Source organism: Chrysemys picta, chromosome 1 (assembly GCF_011386835.1).
Source record: "Chrysemys picta bellii isolate R12L10 chromosome 1, ASM1138683v2, whole genome shotgun sequence".
NCBI classification, from domain to species: Eukaryota; Metazoa; Chordata; order Testudines; family Emydidae; genus Chrysemys; species Chrysemys picta.
The window spans coordinates 194,248,964-194,272,475 of NC_088791.1; the positions used below are offsets into that span (position 1 = coordinate 194,248,964).

The following is a 23,512-nucleotide window of genomic DNA, read 5'->3' on the forward strand; positions in this document are numbered from 1 at the left end:
CTCTTTTTTTTTTTTAGCTAGTATCACAAACTTTTTCAGGTGCAATATAGCAGGGAGTCAGTTGATTACAAAGTTAATATAATTTCATTGTTGGATGGCCTATATATGTCAGCAGACTTTTACTGTTACTCTGTATACTTAATATGCAATATGTTTTATAAGTTTGGTTTATTGTATGTATTCATGAAAGTCATTTATATGACAAACAGTGTCTGGGATACATGGTATTACAAATGCTACGTGTGTGGACAAGGTTGAAGGTAAAATGTATAATATTGTATTGTTTGAGACATAATGACTATATATGAAAACTCTATCATAATTACTTCCCCGTGTATGCATTAATGTTTTATTTTGTCTTACTATAGTGCTTAGAAACTTCAGTCAGGATATGGCTCCCATCATATTGGGTGGTGCATAAAACACAGCATAAATGCAATCCCTGTCCCAAAGAGTTTACAGTCAGAATTTCCTGACTTGACTGCTTTTTCATTCAACCGTATCATTCTCCTAATGTACGTTTTTGGGTTTTTTTTTGGCGGGGAATTAATACATATTTAAAAAAAACACTCAAATAAAACAAAAAAGTTTGCATGCTAGTGTATTTGAAGGTCTGCTGATTTGCAGAACTTTGGCAATAGCACGTCTAAATTTCTTTACCTGCAAGTGTGGATAGAACACTTCAACCCTATACTGAAAACCCACCGACCGCTACGCCTACCTTCATGCCTCCAGCTCCACCCCGGACACACCACACGATCCATCATCTACAGCCAAGCGCTGAGGTACAACCGCATCTGCTCCAACCCCTCAGACAGAGACCAACACCTACAAGATCTTCACCAAGCATTCTCAAAACTACGATACCCACACAAGGAATTAAAGAAACAAATCAACAGAGCCAGACGTGTACCCAGAAACCTCCTGCTACAAGACAGGCCCAAAAAAGAAACCAACAGAACTCCACTGGCCATCACCTACAGTCCTCAGCTTAAACCTCTCCAACGCATCATCAGCGATCTACAACCCATCCTGGACAATGATCCCTCACTTTCACACACCTTGGGAGGCAGGCCAGTCCTTGCCCACAGACAACCCGCCAACCTTAAGCATATTCTCACCAGCACACCGCATCCTAACAACTCTAACTCAGGAACCAACCCATGCAACAAAACTCGATGCCAACTATGCCCACATATCTACACCAGAAACACCATCACAGGACCTAACCAGATCAGCTACAACATCACCAGCTCATTTACCTACACGTCCACCAATGTTATATATGCCATCATGTGCCAGCAATGCCCCTCTGCTATGTACATTGGCCAAACTGGACAGTCACTACGCAAGAGGATAAATGGACACAAATCAGATATCAGGAATGGCAATATACAAAAACCTGTAGGAGAACACTTCAACCTCCCTGGCCACACAATAGCAGATGTAAAGGTAGCCATCTTACAGCAAAAAAACTTCAGGACCAGACTCCAAAGAGAAACTGCTGAGCTCCAGTTCATTTGCAAATTTGACACCATCAGAACAGGATTAAACAAAGACTGTGAATGGCTATCCAACTACAGAAGCAGTTTCTCCTCCCTTGGTGTTCACACCTCAACTGCTAGCAGAGCACCTCACCCTCCCTGATTGAACTAACCTCGTTATCTCCATACTGATTTATACCTGCCTCTGGAAATTTCCATTACTTGCATCTGAAGAAATGAGGTTCTTACCCACGAAAGCTTATGCTCGCAATACTTCTGTTAGTCTTAAAGGTGCCACAGGACACTCTGTTGCTTGTGTGGAATGTATTGTACATATAAAAACAGACTGTTGGAATAGAAATGCTCAGCCACCTTAACTCTAGTGGCTGATGCCATTACCAATATAAATTTTTTTTTAATTGCTCGTCCCTATGGGGACACAGGGTATAAGCATTTCTTGTGCAAGGGGCTACTTTGTATTTAACAACAGATACAAGGAAATATTTATGATTGTAGATTGCTTCACCATAGAAGTCTGAGTATAATACACCTAAAATAACATCTACTGTCCTGTCACTTAATTTGCATTGTGCCCAGTTGTTCTCATTTACAGCAAGCTAAACATGTTTTAAAAAAATATTTCCTTAATGGTAAAGATAAAAAGTTACTAAAATGAGAAAAGCTTGCTTTCATTTGAAGGGGAAATGTTATATTTTTATCACCAGCCGCTTATACCATAACTGAACAGTTAGGTTCAGTTAAAAGAACAATACCTGTTTCCCAATTCAGGTAACTATTCCCACAGAGTTAAACAGAGCATCTATACATCTAAGAACATTCTGGTTTTCTACTATTCACCATCCATTTATTCCAAGACATTGGTACATGAAGTAACAAGTTTAATCTTTAGTTCACAAGATTGAAGTACTATATTTTGAAATCATTCTCTCTTCTACATAACTTAGAGATAAATGCTACTTCTAAGTGACTTTATATTTTTAAAACACTTTATTATCAGTTTAACTACTGCTTTTGTAATGAAAATAGAAAGTAAAAATATAAGATAATGTCATGTTTAGCCAAAAAACCCATTTTTTTGTTGGTGTAGGGAGAAAAAGATATATGTATATGGCAAACTTTTGATTTTTTTTCTTTTTTAAATGTTTACTTACCTGTTGCAGCCCAATGATTGGATTAATGTAGCTTTGTGCATTTAGGAACATAAATTGCCATGTTAGATCAGACCACTGATCAATCTATCTCAGTATCCTGTTTGAGGGGCCAGTTCTGGATGCTTCTGGGAAGGTGCAAGAAACCCCACATTGGAATAACCTGCCTATGATAGAAGTTTCTTTCTAACTGCCTGGGGTTAGCGGTTGGATTATTGCCTGAAGCATAAGGGTTTGTAATTATAGATAGTTTTGTCCTGTCTAATGTAATTTAAGATGCTACACCTTTACCCCGATATAACGCGACCCGATATAACATGAATTCGGATATAATGCGGTAAAGCAGTGCTCCGGGGGGGCGGGGCTGCACACTCCAGCGGATCAATGCAAGTTCGATATAACGTGGTTTCATCTATAATGCGGTAAGATTTTTTTGGCTCCCGAGGACAGCATTATATCGGGGTAGAGGTGTATTTGTTAATTTCTGATCCTTTTTAAAGGATTATAACTTTTTAAGTTTTTGGCCTCAATAACATCTTGTGATAGAGTTCCAAAAGCTAATTGTGTTGTGTGAAAAATATTTCCTTGTATCTGTTTTACATTGTTGCTCTTCAATTTTATTTGTCTCTTATTCTATTATTATGAAAAAGGGTGTATGGAAGTTTTTGACCTACCTCCTCTGCATTATTCCTTTTATACACCTTTATAATCTCAACTCATATTTGTCTGATTTCTAAAGTATTATGTAGGTTTAGGCGAACATTTTCAGTCCTCCATGCTTAAATGTTAGGCTCCAAAATCCATGTTTAGGCATATAAGTAAATCCTGCCTTGAGTCTCCCCCTCCATCCCCCTTTCCCCAAAGGCACTGAGACTTCTAGTTTCTGTTGACTTGCTTGAGCTCTGACTGTTCAGCAACTCTAAAAATGAGGCCACTTTTATTTTGGTGCCTGAATATAGGATTGTGAGCCTAATTTTTGGACACTCAGATTTTACCCTTAATCTGATGTGGAGTTATTTTCATGTATTCATTGCCTTTCTCTGGACTGCTGTTATTTCTGTTATAGATAACTTAATTAAATTGCACACATGTTAATGCAATGTTAAGGTTGTATAGTTACACCTGGGATCTGTTGCTTAGGGAGCTCACAGAGGAAAGCTCAATGATAGTTGTTTAGGAAGTATACAATGGGACAGTGTACAATTCCCAAGTTACATGTCTGTGTTTAAAGGTGCTCCTAATGGAAAATGATGGAAAATAATCAGTGTTGTGACTAGGGGAAAGATGTGATTTGGGATCAGTGTGTTTTAAAGACAGCCTTTCCCCTTACATTCTATCCTAAGATGTTGATAATGAAATTACATGATCACATGGTATTTTTTCCACAGGACGTATGCCTCATTCAGAGGAAGTGATTTGGGAAGGATGCAGCAGTTCAAAATTGGTTCATATTCTTTTCAGTGTGTGGCCACACAGGTTACTTTGCATGGTGCTGCACACCATCCAAACCTTGCACTTAATAGGGAGTTATAGTATCTGAGCCTAACAAACAGTGAAGTTATTCTCCTAGCACCCAGAGATCTGAAACTTTTTCACAGATTGGAAATTGATGCACAGAAAGATTAAGGCCAAAATTTGCAAAATTCTCCATTAATCTTGGGTATCTCAATGATTGAGCACAAGCTTGAGAGACAGTCTGATTTTTCAGAGTACAGTACATGGCATTTTTTTTTATTGTACTTCAATGTCTACACCAGAGGTCGGCAACCTTTCAAAAGTGCTGTGCCGAGTCTTCATTTATTCACTCTAATTTAAGGTTTCGTGTGCCAGTAATACATTTTAACGTTTTTAGAAGGTCTCTTTGTACAAGTCTTTAATATAGAACTAAACTATTGTTGTATGTAAAGTAAATAAGGTTTTTAAAATGTTTAAGAAGCTTCATTTAAAATTAAATTAAGATGCAGAGCCCCCTGGACCAGTGGCCAGGACCCAGGCAGTATGAGTGCCACTGAAAATCAGCTCGCGTGCCACCTTCGGCACCCGTGCCATAGGTTGCCTACCCCTGGTCTACACAGTACTCCGAACATACAGTTAGTTCTTGCAAGTAGCTGTAGGAGGTAGGGAAATATGTGTTAACTTGTTTTACATATGGGGAAAACTGAAACAGAAAGGCAAAGTGACTTGCCCAAAGTTACACGATGAGTCAATGGAAGAGTCCAGTTTAGAACAGTAGGCCTTCTGGCTCCCAACCCTGTGCTTATTTCCTCCAGACCTTACTGCCTGAGATGAACATCTACATTTGCTATTGATTTTAGTTGAAATTGTGAGGTTTCAGTACTTCAAAAAACCAGGCCTTATGTGTCTTAAGTTGGGGACCCTAAAAATGAGAATAAAATTAGTGGCCACATCACAAAATTTTGGTATCAGTGACTTGCCATCTTCACATAGTAAGCCTGTGGTGGGGTCAGGAATAGAAACCAGTTCTTCTGTATGGCATTCATCTGCCTTAACCATATTTCCACCTCTCCTCTTCCCAAAGTCTCCTGCCTCATTCAAGACATATCTTCCAACTTTGCAACAAATGATGCTGAGTTCCGACAGTCAACCCTGTTCACTACACAGCCCTGATTCAGTCTCTGTGTGCTCAGAGAGGCAGGTGTCCTGTAGATAAAATAGTATTTGACATGTAATTAAAGACTATTGTGATACATATGCATGGACAAACTTAATTCTGGCATTTCCTAACTTTTGAGTACTCAACTTTGTAACCTTAGTAACATTCTTCTAAATTTTATTTTTAGAATGTAAGTTTATAGATACTTTTTTCTGGCTTTTCTTTAAAAAAAAAAAAAGAAAAGAAAAAAAGGTGCAGCTCTAATGCCACCTGATATCAGCACTGCAGCACACACCTCTAAAATTGATCTAAAGGATTAGCTACAGTAGCTTACGGTAGGAGTGTTGTGTTATCTTTGGTGGACTGGCCACCAAAGGATCCATAGTATGGTGAAACAGTGGGTTCTATATGCATGAGTAGCCCCATTTTACAGACAGCTTTTTTGTGTACTTAGGTTTGGCAGATTCTTTCTTGACAGTGTGGATAAGTGGTTTAGATGTGACAGTGATATTGGAAATCTAGGTTTTGTTCCCAACTTGTATAACCTCTTATTGGGGTCTGAGACCTTGCTTAATAAGTAATAAAGGTTTTGAAATGGCACAGATTTACTATCAGTTACTACTAACACTTGAACTCAAGGTCTCTTGGATTACGTCTCAAAGCCTGAGTCAACTGACTCGGGCTTGCCCTGCAAAGCTAAAAATAGCTGTGTAGGGAGTCAGGTTTGGGCTGGAGCCCGGGTTCTGAGACACTCTCCATTGCCAGGTTTCAGAACCTGAGCTCCAGCCTGAGTCTGAACTACTACACAGCTTTTTTTTTTTTAGCTCTGCAGCATGAATCCCACAAGTCCAAGTCAGTTGACCAGGGCTCTGAGAATCTCTGTTGCGAGTTGGTGGGTGTTTTTTGTTGTTGTTGTTGTTGTTTTTGTTTTTTGTTTTGGTGTGTGGCTGTGTAGATGTACCCTTGGTTCCCAGCCCTTCCTGTGGGCCACAGGAAGATGGGAGAAGTGCAGAGGATTCCAATTTTTTCTCTGTTACATCCAGAGTGGATTTGATTTAAATCATGAGTTAAATCACTAGTCAGGAAGACTCTATTTAATCATGGTTTTCTACATAAAAGTGCTTTCTTGTTGGTTTTTATAGCCTTAATACGTATTTTTCACAACTCAGAGATAGATGTAGGTTTCATTTTTAGAAAGTACACACCATACATTTTTAAAGCAAACAGTGACTTATTTTGAAAACTTTTCAGATTAGTTTTACAGCTATTTAAGAAAATGATTGTTTGGCTATTTCATTTACCAATGGTAATTGAAGCAGATATTTATGAAGTCATTGGGAGGTGAACTGTCTGCAATTCAACAGGTTAATCATTAATATTTGGAGGATTTTCTTGCTGTGCTGTATTAGGAGAACATCACCAGACAGACATTTAAATTGTTTTATTTAACTAAAACAACAACATTAAGTATTCTGGATTTTTTTCTTCAGCAGCAAACATATGCTTGTTTTGTTAAAATATTATATGTCCCTCGCTTCTCACATTTATCTCCAGACTTCTTCTCCTTGTACAGATCTATTCTGCCCCTAACAATCTTCTATTCATTGAACTTTTTGAAACACAAATTTGCAGAGGGACAATAGAGTTGAGGTCTGTTATTTCTCACCTCTATATATTATTTATTTTATTTAAAAACATTTTTGCTGTTAACGAGTGTGTTATCTCTGGAGACACAAATCCACAGTTTGAGAACTGCACAACTAAGCATCTCTGATGGTATCTTCTAGACTGAGCACTGAGTCCCATTGGATAGATAGAAAGATTAACCTAAATAATCTATACAGAAGCCTGTGGAACCCCATAAGATTGGGTCCCTAATCCATGAACTATTGGAACTCATTGACAAAACTTTTCTTAAACATTACATGAATATATTGTCTCAGACTATAGAATTAGAATTTATAATCCCTATTCCATGATCAGATATCTTTGAGCTATAAGGTTGAATTAAGATACATATCTTTAGATAGATTTTTTTTCCCTCAGAACGCATTTTATTAAAAAAACAAACAAAAAACACTTTGATTTTTGTCCACCCATCTAGAACAGTTCTATGTGGCATGCTGAAGTGAGACACCAGGGAGATACATGTGCCCTGCTAACAGAATGTTTAGGGTTTTTGGCAACAAGCCAGGAACAAGATACAGAGGAAAAGAGAGACAGCAAATGCTGATTTTCAGCACTGGTGTCTTGCTCAAATCTGAATGGACTCTTGGGGGACCAGCAAAAAAAGGCACTTTGTTGTTGTCCCCAGAACTAGTCTTCTGTCAGACTTTAACCTCCTGCAGCAAACCATGGAGGTGCTAGAGCTCTTTGATGAAAACCACTGGAAGAATATGTATAATGGAAAGTGTTAGGCACTCTAAGTTTAGGTACACCTCTACCCCGATATAATGCGACCTGATATAACAAGAATTCTGATATAACACATTAAAGCAGTGCTCCGGGGGGCAGAGCTGCGCACTCCGGCGGATCAAAGCGAGTTCGATATGCGGTTTCACCTATAATGCAGTAAGATTTTTTGGCTTCCAAGGACAGCGTTATGTTGAGGTAGAGGTATATTGCTGCTGCTGCTACCGCCTCTGTAACAAACTGCACAAGGTGGGGAGGAAATCTACTCAAGATCACCAGTCCTTATCAGGGACGTCAACTTAAAGCACATTTGAAATTTCTAGACCAAATCTAAAAACTTAATCTGAATTATGCTTAGTCACAAAAGTGTTAGAAATAAATAAAGAACTGAATATACAATTTCTGGACCCTCACATCTTCCAGACTCATCTGATGTACCTCTAACATTTCCAGTTAAATTATACCCTTGACATAATATACATACAAAATCTTTTATGGATTGGTTTTTTGCTTGGCAAAATTGAAGGTTTATACAAGGTTTTCAAAATTGAGGTTATAATGAAAGGCGTTTCAACCTTACTTGTCTTGTAGGAGACGAGCATATCTCCCTAATTTGCAAAAATTAAATTAAAAAAAAAAAAGGCTTGTGGCCTTTTCTTTATAGTATAGAACAGAGGTTTTTGACCTGTGGTCTGTGGACCCGTGGGGGTCAGCAGACTATGTCTAAGATTTCCAAAGGGGTCCGCACCTCCATTTGAATTTTTTTAGGGTTCTGCAGATGAAAAAAGGTTGAAAACTACTGATAAAGAAAGAAGGCCCGGAATGGTATTCTTTCTCCAACCTGCCACCTCTTTTTTTAATTGATATAATAGAAATTTCCATCTTGTCTGTCATGGAAGACAGGATTAGTGGGATTATATCAAATACAGGGAAGTAAAAACTGATAGAAATAATTTTCATTCATACTGTTTTATTTTTAATGTCTATTTAACACTCACTTGAGAGAGTAACTTTTTAATTGAGAAGACAGGTGTGGTGAAGCCTTAATGTCTGAGACACATTTGAACTATCTAAGGAGTTCTCTAATAAAAACTGGAAAGAGCAGCCTTAATATCCTGAAATTTTAAGGTGGAAAAACAAGCAAAATCTTCCTTCTCTCACCCTTCAACCCTTTTGCAGGAAACCAAACCTTTTAGGTCTACATTACAAAGAAGCCAAAGGAAGGGGGGAGCACAACCCCTTTTCTTTTATTTTGCAAATTGCCTTTACAGATCCAGCATAAACATTAATTTGGCTGGACTGCACATCGTGTGTGTGTGTGTGTGTGTGTGTGTGTGTGTGTGGTATATATTTTACAGTAGAAATAGTAATATATTAAGCTTCACATTTAACCAGTAAAACAGGAATAGAAAATACCACTTACACGGAGAACACAGTTTTACTGTAATCTTGTCGGACATTCAAAACGCTCGTAAAATCAGCTTTTCTGACAACAGTTTCTGTAAAGATATATTATCAGCACAGGCTCTTCACTCCTGCCTTTCTCATGGTAGGAAGGACAAGACCCATGACTCTCCAAGATTTAAGGCTTTTGTTTCTTAAAGGCAGCAATAGTGTATTGGGACATGAACCATGCCCCTACTAGTGGGCACACACTACAATGAATTCTAATTGGTGGCCTTGGAATCTTCTAATCAATAAAGAGTTTCTTGCAGACGCTGCATCTATTCAACTGCTGCTCTGGTTCTTTATGCTATCTATCTTTCACTTTCTATGGTATCCTGTTTGTATGCTTTCCTACCTTCCAGTGAGGTCCATTCATTATACTTTTAAAATGGTATCTTTCAGGGTTCTGTAGCGTTTTGACTTCTACTAACCAAGAAGCTCTGCTCAGTCTTTGGAAGCACTTAGTCAAGGTTTACGTGCTTTGATGTTTTGCTTTGTTGCCTATGTCTCAGGACTGCATTTTTTTCACTAAGCCTTGGTGGTTGTTTTTCCCCCTGCATGTTCAAAATTCTCAGTTTCAAAGCTTCCTGCTTTGAGTGTCTTTATTTGCCCTTCAGGATATCATCCATTTCCTCAAGCCTTTGGGAGGAAGGAAAACTGTTCAGTCACTTCAAGCAATGTCTGCATGACAGAAAAATCTCTCATATATTAGCATGTTCATCAGCATCCTCTTGAGCACACAAGCGTCATGGGTGATGTTTCCAAGCCTCAAGAAACCCCCTAGCAATTCCTGTAAGTCCAGCATGAAGCCAGCCTGGAGTGCTCCAAATGAAAATCTCTCTAAGCAAAAACATAAGTGGGCCTTCATTGCTAAATGCTGGAACTGCAGTGGCACAGACCCAGCTTCCTCTCCAGGTTGGCCTAATGGGACATCTTCAACTCTCCACCATAGTGTCTTTCAACATCCCCTCTGCAGTTGGGGACTCTGCCATGTCTCTGAGACCTAGCCAACAATTTATCTTTCGGATGAGTGGTTCTGAGTTCTGGCTCATTGAATGAGATCTCATTTCTTCATGAGAAGTGCTGTTGTGAGGAGGAGCTGAAAGAACCAGCAGCCCTCCAGCTCTGAAGGCCGCAGCTGCATGCAGCTTTTTGTTAAGGCACCTGAACCCATCCTTCCGGTAGGGTTCAGGATAAGGAGACAAGTCAGGAATCCTGATTACTTCTGTATATTTGGGAACCTGGACAAATCACTCCTTATTTCTGTGACTATCTTCAAGATTTCATTATTTCCTTCTTGTCCTATGTTGGGAATTGGCTGAGCTTGATGGGCAATGGGAGTGATTTTTTGTACAGAGATCAGCCCTCTATACTGGGAGTTGAATCATTTGCTGGGCAGAGTATTGGCCCTGACTCCTCCTGAGACACTGTTGATGACCCATGCCCCTAATTTGCATCTGCTTGTGTGAGGGCAAGATCTGGATTCTACTGAGATTCAGAAATTGGACTCTTCTAATGCCAAATACTAAGACTTAGAAGCTGGGGCACTCTTCAATGCCAAATACATCTCCATGGTAGGATATAGTGATTCTACATGTGAGAATCCAGCTTCCCATCAGCTTCTTAAAAACTTGCCACGTCAATTGGCCTTGAGTTAGGGTTGATACAGGTATCTGTCAAGGCCTCAGTCAGGAGGTACCTGAGCCAATAACTCCTGTCCAACACCTCTGTGGCCTTGCACCTCTATTTTGGAACAGCTGATGGTGTGGCAGGTACGTCACGCTGCTTCTGCTTTCTCAGAGGTGGTTAGGGGGGAAAAAATTCACCCCTAAGGACACCTCTGGCCACATCTTCCATTCAGCACATTGAAGGATCATCTTATATTCTCTTATGGCCATAATCTTTCTCTTGGGCCCTTTTGTGAAACAGAAAAAAGAGGGCCTGTTTCAAAAGTTATCTTTTTCAATCACCCTAATTTTTAAGGCAGCATAGTATATATTTACATGAGATACTCTGCCTCTGTAGCATTAGCATTCACCAAAGGATACTGAGCCCCCTTTCAATAAGCACATACAAGAAGTTATGAGGGACTGTAGAGCATCTAGTTGATCCATCCACATTTAGCATCTGCTGGCACTTCAGGGGAGATAAGGGGTGTTCTAACTCCTATGGCCCTGGTCATCTGAGACACATGGTTTTGAACCCTGTTTGGTAGGGCTATGCAATCAGGTTTTTACAAAGCACTTCAGATTTCTCTCTCTATTATGCCGTCTCCTACTCCCAGTCACATTCTGTTAAAACTCTTGAGAATCTTATTGGGACGAGATGGTTTCAAGAAATCCAATCCCTCCTGGTAGAGACTTACCAACTTCTAGTGTTATTCCAGGTACTCTTTGGTAATCAAAAAGACAGGAGGGCTCCCACTAATTCTGTATTTCAGGATCCGAATTCAGTGTTTTGTGAGAGAGATACCCTGTTGTAGAGCAAAATGATTCGGTATGCGCTCTAGACTTTGGACATTTTATATGCACTTGGAAAATATCTTATACTTACAATATAGCAGTTGCACTATCAATTTTGTATTTTGCCTTTTGATTTGGCATTAGCATTGTGTGTTTGTATGAAGTGTTTGGTGGTAGTTGTGTCCTGCTTATACAGTATAACAATTCTGATTCCCCTACTTGAAAATTAGGTAATCAAAGACACTTGTCTGGAGGCTGTCAAAAGATTGGTTTGTTACCATTAGGGCATTGGAGGTGCTAGTGTTCAAGTTCAACTACCCAAAGTTTCAATTAGTTTCCAGCTGGCAATTGGATTACATAAAAGCCTTGCTAAACACAACTCATCTGAATGTTCTCATGTGAGAGAACCTCTGTGGGCCTTGAGATCCTACAGGAAACAACTATCACATCCGGGCAACAGGTGTCTTCTGGACTTCCCTGTTCTAATAGCAGTCTAAGGACAATATTCATTTAGGATTTGAGTTCCAAATACCTTCCATCCAAATTGTGGTGAGCATGGCTGTATCTAGCTCCTCACCATAGTTATGGAAAGGAGCACAGTCCCAAATTCATGAAGGATGTTAAGAGAGCTAGCATACCAAAAAGTAGCCCCAATTTCAAATGTACAGTCTGACCACAATATTATACATAAACAAATTTGGTGGTACTAGTTGTGTCTCCAGTGCCAGAAAGCCCTGCAGAAGTGGCAATGGTCTCTGACGTCAAGTATATTTCTGGTTGCCTTGTATCTATTGTGGCGTCAATCCACAATAGATCTGCAGGAATGGTCTCAGGATTCAAGAGTTATAGTAAATAGTTATCCACTGATGAGGGACGTAAGAGGTGGTGCTTTTTGCCATCTGTTTGAACAAGTTATCATGGCAAGAAGAAAAGAGTTTGCTGCCCAGAAACATTTTTTCTTCTTCGAGTGATTGTTCACGTCCATTACACATTAGGTGTACGCGCGCCGCGTGCACGGACGTCGGAAACTTTTTCCCTTAGCGGCTCCCGTCAGGCCGGCAGGGCCCCCTCCTTCCCGCCAGAGCGGCGCCCCGCTCCAGGGTATATATATCCCTGCCGACCCGACCCCTCCAGTTCCTTCTTACCGTCCGTGGCGGCGTTGGAACAACTCTGTCTCTCGTCTGAGAGTGTCCCTTAGCAAATAGTCATTAGTGTTATCAGTTAGTTTATAGTAGTGTTGAGCCAGTAGTTAACAGCTCATTAGGGTACTTAAAGTTCCTGCCGTGGTTGTTTGTTCAACCCCGGCACCGGCCCTGGGCGGCGGGGTAAGCCACACGCCCAAGGCTTCAAGGCTTGTGCCACGTGCCGCAGGCCTATGCCATTGAGCGACCCCCACGCCTCGTGTCTCCGTTGCCTGGGGGAAGCTCACCAGAAAGAGCGCTGCAAGATCTGCAAGGCCTTTAAGCCCAGAACTAAAAAAGAGAGGGACTTTCGCCTTAAGCAGCTGCTCATGGAGACGGCGTTACAGCCCTCCACTTCGACGGCACCGTCTGCCTCCGTGCGGAGCGCCCCGGCATCGGTGCGGGAACCGGCACCGGCGGGTCACCCGAAGACCGCGGCACCGACCCAGCGGGGAAATGCACGACGCCGATCGTCTTCGCCGGCGAAAGCGAAGGGCCAGTCTAAGGCCCGAGGACGCTCCCCGCACAAGAGGCCGGCACCGGTAAAGACCTCGAGTGCCCCTAAGGCCGATACGGCCCCAACACGGACCCCGGTAGTGGCTCCGGCGCCGAAAGGCCCGTCGAGCCCCGGGATGGGCGCGTCGAGTGCGGATGAAGGGCTAGAGGAGCTCGTGGAACAGCCCTCCACTCCGGACACGTTTGAGGCAGCTAAAGACCTCATCGCTTTGTCCGTCGAGGCCCCGGCACGCGCTGAGGGCGCTCCGCCGATGCTGCCGCGTAGAGGCAAGCCGGCGATGTTGCGCCCATCACGGTCGCCGTCTCGGCACCGCTCCAGGAATCGGTCCCGGTCGAGCTCCGCCTCGGTGGACTCCCGGTTGCCCTCGACGCAGGAAGCATCGCAGCAGTCGGCCTTCAACAAGCGGTTGGCACCGACTCAGCAACTGAGCACGAGTCGGCACCGCGAAGCGTTGGCGGTTCATTACCCAAGGCCGTCCAGTCGTAGCCATTCCCGGTCCTGCGATCACCGGTACCGTTCCAGGTCCAGGTCGGCGAGGCGCTATTCTAGGTCCTGGTCGCGGAGGCGCTACTCCCCAGAACCGGACCGGCACCATTCTACGGCTCCACCGTGGCCTTCCAGGTCACCGTCCGTGGTCTCGGGGGCTGACTCAGACCGGTACGGCGGGTATGCCCATAGGCCACGGGCCAGCAGAGACTACGGTCAGTCCCAATGGGGCCAACCGAGCCAATGGCCATTCTGGACACCCTGGGCCTACCACCAGCAAGGACCCCCATCGGGGGCCTCGAGATCCGGGCCATCCGGGTACCGATCCCTCTCCCCGCGGCACCGCCCGCCATCGTATAGGGAGGCAACGGTCTCTAGACCACCGGAGCGGGAAGGAGTGGACTCGGCACCGAGTACGGTGCCGTCCCAATCCCACGCTGCGGGTCAGACCGCAGAGGAACAACTGGCTGATGCCGGGTTACTGGACAATGAGGATGGGCAGAAGGCCCCGACCTCTTCCTCCTCACCAGATGAGGCGGTAGCGGGCACATTGGTGTCCGGCCCTCCCCCGATCGACCATCGGGCACACCAAGACCTGCTTCGCCGGGTAGCCCTCAATCTGGGCTTGCAAGCGGAGGAGACTGTAGAGCAGGACGACCCCATGGTCGATATCCTGAGCCCAGAGGGCCCCTCCAGAGTCGCTCTCCCGATTATACGGACAGTACAGTCCAACTATAAGGCGGTGTGGCAAACACCGGCCTCTAGTGCGCCAACTGCAAAAGGCGTAGAGAGGAAATACTTCGCCCCATATAGAGGGTTTGACTTCCTCTTTCTTCACCCGTCCCCCTGTTCGCTGGTGGTCTCGGCGGTCAACGAAAAAGAGCGGCATGGCCAGCAAGCTCCTGCCCCCAAAGGCAAGGAAGCTAAGAGATTGGACTTATTCGGGAGGAAAGTCTATTCATCTGGGGGCCTTCAACTGAGGATCGCCACTCAGCAGGCGATTCTAAACAGGCACAATTTTAACTCGTGGGCATCAGTTGCCAAGTTTAAGGCCTCCCTCCCACCTGACGCGCACCAGGAGTTCACGGCCCTGGTGGACGAGGGAATGGCAGTGGCCAAGACCTCATTGCAGGCCGCACTGGACTCAGCCGACGCGGCGGCTAGAACAATTGCATCGGGAGTCGTGATGAGGCGCTCGGCGTGGTTGCAGGCTTCAGGTCTCCCGCCAGAGGTACAGACCACGCTGCAAGACCTCCCGTTTGAAGGTTCGGGCTTGTTTTCCGACCAGACGGACGCTAGGCTACATAGCCTTAAGGACTCACGAGCGACCCTTAAGTCGTTGGGTATGCACACTCCGGTAATGCAGCGTAAGCCCTTTAAACCCCAGCCACCGCAAAGGCAATACCACCCTCGCCCCCGACACGAGCCGTACCGCCGTCGAGGCAGGGATAACAGGCGGAGACATAACAATACGCCTAACCAGGGCCAGAGTCACGGCCAGGGCAAGCCGCAGCCAGGAAATAAACCAGGCTTTTGAAGCTACGCTCGAGGACAGCGTACCATATCCAAAAAACATACCGGATCCTCCTCTGTTTTTCAAAGACCGCCTGTCCCATTTCTACCGGGCATGGTCGCGCATAACATCGGACCGATGGGTCCTGCGCACAGTGAAGGCGGGCTATACCCTCCATTTTTCCTCGCCCCCTCCCTGCCATCTCCCTTCCCCGTCCCTCTTCAGGGACCCTTCTCACGAGCAACTTCTCACGCAGGAGGTTCAGACCCTTCTCGCTGCTGGAGCAGTAGAAGAGGTCCCAACAGACCTGAGGGGAAAAGGATTCTACTCCAGATACTTCCTGATTCCCAAGGCAAAAGGAGGCCTCCGTCCTATTTTGGACCTACGCGAGCTAAACAAGTTTCTGATCAAAGCTCGCTTCCGTATGGTCTCCCTGGGAACTATTATCCCATCCCTGGATCCGGGGGATTGGTATGCTGCCCTCGATATGAAAGATGCCTATTTTCACATCGCAATCAATCCGGCCCACAGGCGATTCTTGCGCTTCATGGTCGACCAGCGCCACTTCCAATTTACAGTCCTGCCCTTCGGCCTGGCGTCAGCACCACGAGTGTTCACGAAATGCATGTCCGTGGTGGCAGCCTTCCTTCGAAAGAGAAGGATGCGGGTGTTCCCGTACCTGGACGATTGGCTACTCGCGGGCAGGTCGGAGGCCGAGGTCCAATCTCACGTGAAGCTGGCCTTGCAGACGTTCGACAAGCTCGGCCTCCGGGTCAATGTGCCCAAGTCCACGTTAGTCCCCACGCAGAGGCTGGACTTCATAGGTGCAACCCTGGACTCGGTAACCGCGCAAGCGAGCCTACCAGAGGCACGGTTCATGTCAATTCACAAAGCCGTAAGTTCGGTCCAAAAGTTCCCCACGACAACGGCAAGGTGTTGCGTGCAGCTTCTGGGACATATGGCAGCTTGCACACACGTGGTCAGGCATGCCCGCCTGAGGCTCCGCCCTTTACAGTTGTGGTTCGCCCACACGCATCGCCCCAACAGAGACCCATTGGATCAAGTAGTCACGATCCCAAACCAGGTGCTCAGCTCGCTACGCTGGTGGCTCGATCGCCAACAGGTATGCGAAGGGATCCCCTTCGCTGCCCCACAGCCCACTCTGACGTTGGTAACAGATGCATCGGACCTGGGCTGGGGGGCGCACCTGGGGGAACTGCGGACCCAAGGGTTGTGGTCCAGAGAAGACAAGCTGCTTCACATCAATCTGAAGGAGCTAAGAGCGGTTCGCCTCGCCTGCCAGACCTTCCGCGCCACCATAAAGGGTCACAGCGTGGCAGTCCTGATGGACAACACTACCGCCATGTTCTATATAAACAAGCAGGGCGGGTCCCGGTCTTCTCCCCTCTGTCACGAAGCACTCCAATTATGGAACTTCTGTATAGCCCATGCGATACACCTCATTGTGACGTATCTTCCGGGAATTCAAAACGGCTTAGCAGACCGCCTCAGCCGCTCCTACCGAATGCACGAATGGACGTTGAAGCGAGACGTCCTGCATTCGATCTTCCGGAGGTGGGGCTTTCCCCGGGTGGATCTATTCGCCACCAGGGACAACAGCCAATGCTCTCAGTTCTGCTCGTTCCAGAACCTCAGCCGGGGATCATTAGCAGATGCCTTCATGATCCCATGGGGAGGGAGCCTCAGATACGCCTTCCCTCCGTTCCCACTCGTACACGAGGTTCTCCTCAAGACCCGCAGGGACAGGGCGACGATCATACTCATCGCCCCGGCCTGGCCACGCCAGCATTGGTTCACGTCCCTGCTGGAGCTGTCCATAGCCGATCCAATCACCCTCCCCCTTCATCGCGACCTAGTCACACAAGACGAAGGTCGCCTACTCCACCCGAACCTGTCTTCGCTACATCTCACGGCATGGTATCTCTCTGGCTGAATGATGCAGAGCACAGGTGCTCTCGCCAAGTTCAGCAAATCCTCCTTAATAGTAGGAAGCCCTCTACAAGAGCGACCTACCTGGCAAAATGAAAAAGGTTCTCCCACTGGTGTGAACCTCAACGCATACAGCCTTTACAAGCCTCAGTTCCGTTTATCTTGGACTACCTACTGCACCTCAAGAATCAAGGGCTTGCGCCCGCCTCAATTAGAGTTCACTTAGCCGCTATTTCGGCTTTCCATCCGGGAGAGTTGGGAGTGTCAGTGTTCTCCAACCCCACAGTGGCCCGATTCCTCAAGGGGCTGGAAAGGGTGTTCCCCTACTCGCGCCCGCCTGTCCCGGCGTGGAGTCTAAACCTAGTCCTAACAAGACTCATGAGTCCTCCCTTTGAGCCCCTAGCCACTTGCTCCCTCACGCACCTCTCGTGGAAGGTGGCGTTTCTCGTGGCCATTACGTCGGCCAGAAGGGTATCGGAATTGAGGGCCCTCTCTTCGGAACCACCCTATACAGTGTTCCATAAAGATAAGGTGCAACTGAGGCCGCACCCCAAATTCCTCCCAAAGGTGGTATCGCAGTTTCACATGGGGCAGGATATTTGCCTACCGGTGTTTTTCCCTAAACCCCATACGGACCCTCACCAACGCAGCCTACATACCCTGGATGTCCGAAGGGCGTTGGCATTTTACCTGGAACGGACCAGGTCGTTCCGCAGAACACCCCAGTTGTTCATTGCGATTGCGGAACGTATGAAAGGCTTGCCTATCTCGACACAGCGCTTGTCGGCATGGATTGTGCATTGTATACGCACCTGTTATGAGCTCGCCAATGTTCCGGCCCCGGAGATCCGGGCCCACTCGACTAGAGCCCAAGCGTCCTCTACGGCCTTCTTGGCACAGGTCCCTATCCAGGAGATCTGCAAGGCAGCCACCTGGTCGTCCATACATACGTTCACAGCCCACTACGCGATCCATCATCAGACCAGAGAGGACGCAATGGTCGGTCGGGCTGTGTTACAGTCAGTTGTATCTTGACTCCTACCCACCTCCAATGGTAAGCTTGGGAATCACCTAATGTGTAATGGACGTGAACAATCACTCGAAGAAGAAAGAACGGTTACTTACCTTCTGTAACTGTTGTTCTTCGAGATGTGTTGTTCACGTCCATTACACTTCCCACCCTCCTTCCCCTCTGTCGGAGTCTCCGGCAAGAAGGAACCGGAGGGGTCGGGTCGGCAGGGATATATATACCCTGGAGCGGGGCGCCGCTCTGGCGGGAAGGAGGGGGCCCTGCCGGCCCGACGGGAGCCGCTAAGGGAAAAAGTTTCTGACGTCCGTGCACGCGGCGCGCGTACACCTAATGTGTAATGGACGTGAACAACACATCTCGAAGAACAACAGTTACAGAAGGTAAGTAACCGTTCTTTTCCATCTGTTGGGGTAGGAAGGCTTCTGTATGACTTCTCCATCAATACCTCTTATAATGTGCTTTTTGGCAAAGCCCAGGAGAAACCAAATGCTCAATGATCTTCTTAAGACAAGTTTGGTTATCAGGGCTTTTGCATCAGAGGGCACTATAATTCATCCAGCCCAGGAGCCTTTTTCCTGGCAGCTTGGCTCATGACATGGTCCAATTCCATAGGTACCAGAAGGTCTTAGAGTGATAAGCAGAATAGGTTTGAAGAGTGATACAAACCAGATTTGACCCCTTGACTAATACTGCTCAAACTACATGACAATTTTACCTCTCAGTCTGATTTAGCTGCCAAATAAGCTGGATTGAATTAGTCTAATTCAATTCATGACATAGTCCAAGATAGCCCAGTGTCTCTGCAGCCTTTGTGTTAGGTTCATGTAGGGCTTAACACTATTAACCTCTATTTAACAAAATGCTATTAACTTTTCTTTAAGAAAAAGCCCTTTGTGTCATGGGATATTGGCAAAACTTTTTTGAACTGCTAGTTTAAGTTTAAGATAGGCAAGTCAGACAGGAAATAATGCACTAATATTTTACCCAGTTAAGAGATGTGATGGATTCTCTATTACTTGACACCTTTAAATTGATTTGATGTATTTCGAAGAATGATGCTGTAGCTCATCCAGAAGACATGGGCTTGAAGCAGGAACTACTAGGTGAAACTGTATGGCCTGTGTTGTTTAGAAAGTCAGACTAGATAATCAAATGGTACCCTCTGGCATAGTTTTTTCGATAGAATGTAATTTTCCTGTTGGCAGTGACTTGAGGTTGCAAAGTGAGAAAGTTTCAGTCTCTAGTGACTGATCCACCTTTTATACCGTATTTTACAAGAATAAGATGGTACCATGAACTCCATCTGAGATTCCTATCCAAAATGATAACAGATTTCACCTTAAGGAACTTATCATCCTGTTAATATGCTTACCATGCCCTTATGGTCATCCCAGTGAGGCTCTTTCCCACATATTCAACCTTTAAAGGTCCTTGGAGTTCTGTTTAATGGGCTAATGCTCTTTTATTTCCTCTGAAACTTTGATTTCCTATTCTGTAGGCAGTGAAGTAAGTCTTTGTGTGTGTGTGTACTGTGAGCTCATGCCTTAATTGAAGGGTATGGTTGTTTTAATTTTTTACAGGAAGATATTTTAAATCTATAATTAGTCATTGAAGTCCAATGAATGCTTACAAATTAATAGCAAACACAAAATCCCCACATTTTAAATCTGACTAAAAATTCATTCTCCTTTCGAATTGCTCAGCTTTTACTTTCTTGGTCTTTTGATGAAGTTGCTTTGCCTAGTTCTCCAGTCTGAATTTTTTTTTTTTTATGGGAGATAAGGGAGGTGGAATAGAAGGACCTTTCAGGCTTTCTTTATACACCTTCAAGAAGTTTAAAAAAAAAAAAAAAAAAGCACAAGTCAACATTTTTCCTTTTCCTCCTGCCTATCTTTGGGTTTTTATATTGCCTCAATTACCATTGCATCTAAGTACCTCTATAGTTTTTCATGTATATATCCTCAGAACACTCCTGTGAGATGATAGTACTTCAGTATTTTACAGATGGGGGGGGCTGAGATAAAGAGAAAATGAGGGGACGTCTACACCACAAGTGCTACATCAGTACAGCTGCAGCTATGCTACTGTAGTGTGGACACTTACTACAGTGACAGAACGAATTTTTCCATTGCTATAGTAAATCCACCCCCTTGTGAGGCGGTAGCTAAGTCAATTGAAGAATTATTCTGTTGACCTAGCAGTGTCTATAGTGGGAGTTAGGTCGACCGAACTAAATTGCACAGAGCATGAAATTTTTCACAGCCCTGAGTGTTGTAGCTATGTCAGCTTAAGTTTTAGGTGTAGACCAGACCAGAGTGATTTGTCCAAGGTCACACAGGAAGTCTGTGACAGTGGAGTGAATTTAATCTGGGTCTCCTGAGTCTCAGAGGTAGTTCCCTAGCGCCCGGACCATGCTTCTTTCTCTCTCTCTCTCTCTTTTTTTTTTAAGTCACTTTAGTGGTTGTGTTCATACTTAATTTTCACATTTCCTGACTCTGGAGCATTCAATAATGAATCTGACTGTTCAGTTAACATAGGAGCTTTGTTTTTACATTTAATTTCTTAGCTTTTAGAAAGAGCACAGACAACTTGTGCAGCTCATCTTCAGCAGAGTGTTAGGACTCCGCTGTATTAGAGTTCCTGTCCTGGAAAGATAAGGAGATCTGGAGGCTTTGTAGAATTCTCAAAGCACCTCTACAGCATGTGGATTTGGAGCAACTTATTTTAAAGTGCTTTTAGATGACTTGAGCTACCTACAAGCAAGGAAAACTTCAACCTTTAAAAAATTTCTCTCAAAAAGTTGTTTATGAAAACAGAGAACGTGTTAAGTATTTTCCATCTTAATTGTAGCAGGTGCTGTTGATACTTGGTACTTAGAATTCCTGATGCTTTTATTATAGTAATGACTTTAAGCAAAGCCAAAACTTTTAATCTGAAATACTATAAATTTAGTTTACAAAATAGAGATTATATATTTCATCTGGCGATAATAAAAAATAAACAGAATAATTTTAGTCAGTAGACTAATAAAGAGAAATGTAAAGTATTAATTCTCTGAGAATCTTGACCTACCTATCTCATCACCTTTTCACAAATAAATAGTTACTTATTAACACAGAGGGTTTATGTGAAAACATGACTGTTTTGGAGTAGCATTGAGTTGCACATGTGGTTTAAACCCCCCTCCCCCCCCACACACTTTTTCTGGTCACTTGATTTTTAACATTAATTCTGTGAAAATTTGGGGGGGGGGGTTGTACTTGTTTTAAGTAAAAGAATCATAATTGTGTAACTGCTTCATCATGAAAATAAGTTACATGATTACAAGGAGTTGAGGATGATGGCCAGTTTAAGCATATTGAGCTGTATACGCACTAAGTTCACATGAGATGTGGCTGTAAGAGGATAGGCATATTTTCAACAGGGTGGATAAAAACCCATGATTTAAAAACAAAAATCGGATTTTTATTTTACTTAAATTGGATTTTTTTGATAAAATACTTTTTGAGGAAAAAAACTGTATAAATATAGATACATTATAGCTCCAATGGAATAGGGATTATAAATTCTAATTCTGTGGTATGAGAAACTATGTAATGTTTAAGAAAAGTTTTGTAAACGAGTTCCAATAGTTCATGGATTAGGGACCCAATCCTATGGTGTTTCAGGGGCTTCTGTATAGATTATTTAGGCTAATCTTTCTATCTTCCCAATGGGACTCAGTGTTCAGTCTAGAAGATACCATCAGAGATGCTTTATTTTGCAGTTCTCAAACTGTGGATTTGTGTCTCCAGAGATATTTTTGCGGTTAACAAGCATGTTGTTTTTAAATAAATAATATATAGGGGTGAGAAATAACAGACCTCAACCCTATTGTCCCTCTACACATTTGTATATAGAGTCAATCCTTACCTCTCTAAAAGGGCAAAATTTCAGAAAGTTCAATGAATAGAAGATTGTTGGGAGCAAAATAGATCTCGACAAGGAGAAGTCTGGACATAAATGTGAGAAGGGATGGATAGGCAGTAGAAACAAAAGTGAAACTGTTTGAGCATCATATTCCAGAAGTCTTGAGGTCTTTCTGTGTGTAGCCTTCATTGATCTGAGATCTGTCATACCATTTGCTCACTAGAAGGGAAAAACTATAATGGCAGCAGGCTATAAAAGAGACCCAATGTGGGACTATTTTAATGAAGTTCCTCTACCTGTGGATAAGACAGGCATGTGTGTGCAAAATGCAAACAGTGCAACAAAGAAATGCAAGGCCTGGTTGCCCGAATGAAACAACATCATGAGAAGCATTCCTTCTCAGAAGGAAGCTGCGTTGAAGATGATGAAAGGAACATGTCTGAATATGCAGAATCTTCAGGTTGGTAAACTTTTTTATTTAATATTTCTTTCTTAAGGGCTGCCTGTCTTCCTTCTGGGCTACTCTTGAATTCTCATGTTTGAGCAAAAAATATAGTTGTTGTTCTATGGTACTATCATTTCAGATGCAGTAGTGATAAAAAAATAAATAGCTGAAATAGGAGATCTTCCTTTTACAATTTCACCTTTAAAGTAGTCCTGAGTGTCAATGAATGCAATGAGTAATACTAAATGAGCAGTATGGTAATAATAATTAAATAACTGCATTGACTTATTTTGTTTAGGAGAATCCATCCTCAACATACAGGCTTCTGAAGACTATCCACCTTAAGATCACCATCATTTTCTATAGTTTCAGAGTTATCTGCCAATGATAGCGTTTCAGTCACATCATGTATGTCACATAGCCACAGACAGTACATCACCTGTAGCAAAAAGAAAAAAAAATCTCTATCATCCAGAAACAACCATAGCTAAATTTGTGATAAGAACCAGCAGATTACAAAAAGAGGTAGTTGATGAAAAAATTGCCCCGTTTGTTTATGCAACAAACTCTCCTTTCCATATGCTTGAGAACCCACACTTCATTAACATGGTTCAGTCATTAAGACCAGGAGACAGTCCACCCAACAGAGCCGATGTCACAGGCAAATTGCTGGATAAAGTGTATGAAAGAGAAATTGAGCAGTGTGCAAAAGGTCTAGAAGGTCAAATTGTTAACCTGAGTCTTGATGGGTGGAGCAATGTCCACAATGATCCTGTTGTATGTGCTTGTGTGACAAAAAAGAACGGACTGTCTTCCTTAGAGAAACAATTGATCCATCAGGAAATGCACACACAGCAGAATACTTACAACAAGAAGTACCTGTAAAAGCTATAA

The 23,512-nt window shown here is 43.8% G+C and overlaps 1 protein-coding gene across 5 annotated transcripts in view; it reads left to right on the forward strand.

Annotated features, from left to right (window-relative positions):
* Nucleotides 1–23,512, forward strand: part of LOC135982658 (single-minded homolog 2-like) — a 117,055-nt gene that overhangs the window by 9,442 nt on the left and 84,101 nt on the right. The window contains exon 2 of one of the 5 annotated variants that reach the window (XM_065590497.1): nucleotides 369–21,265. The exons of the other annotated variants lie outside the window; for them this stretch is intronic. Coding sequence (XP_065446569.1) covers nucleotides 12,963–15,308 — 2,346 coding nt within the window. The 5' untranslated portion in view covers nucleotides 369–12,962 and the 3' untranslated portion in view covers nucleotides 15,309–21,265. Of the gene's footprint in view, nucleotides 1–368; nucleotides 21,266–23,512 lie in introns of those variants that run through there. 5 annotated transcript variants of the gene reach the window in all.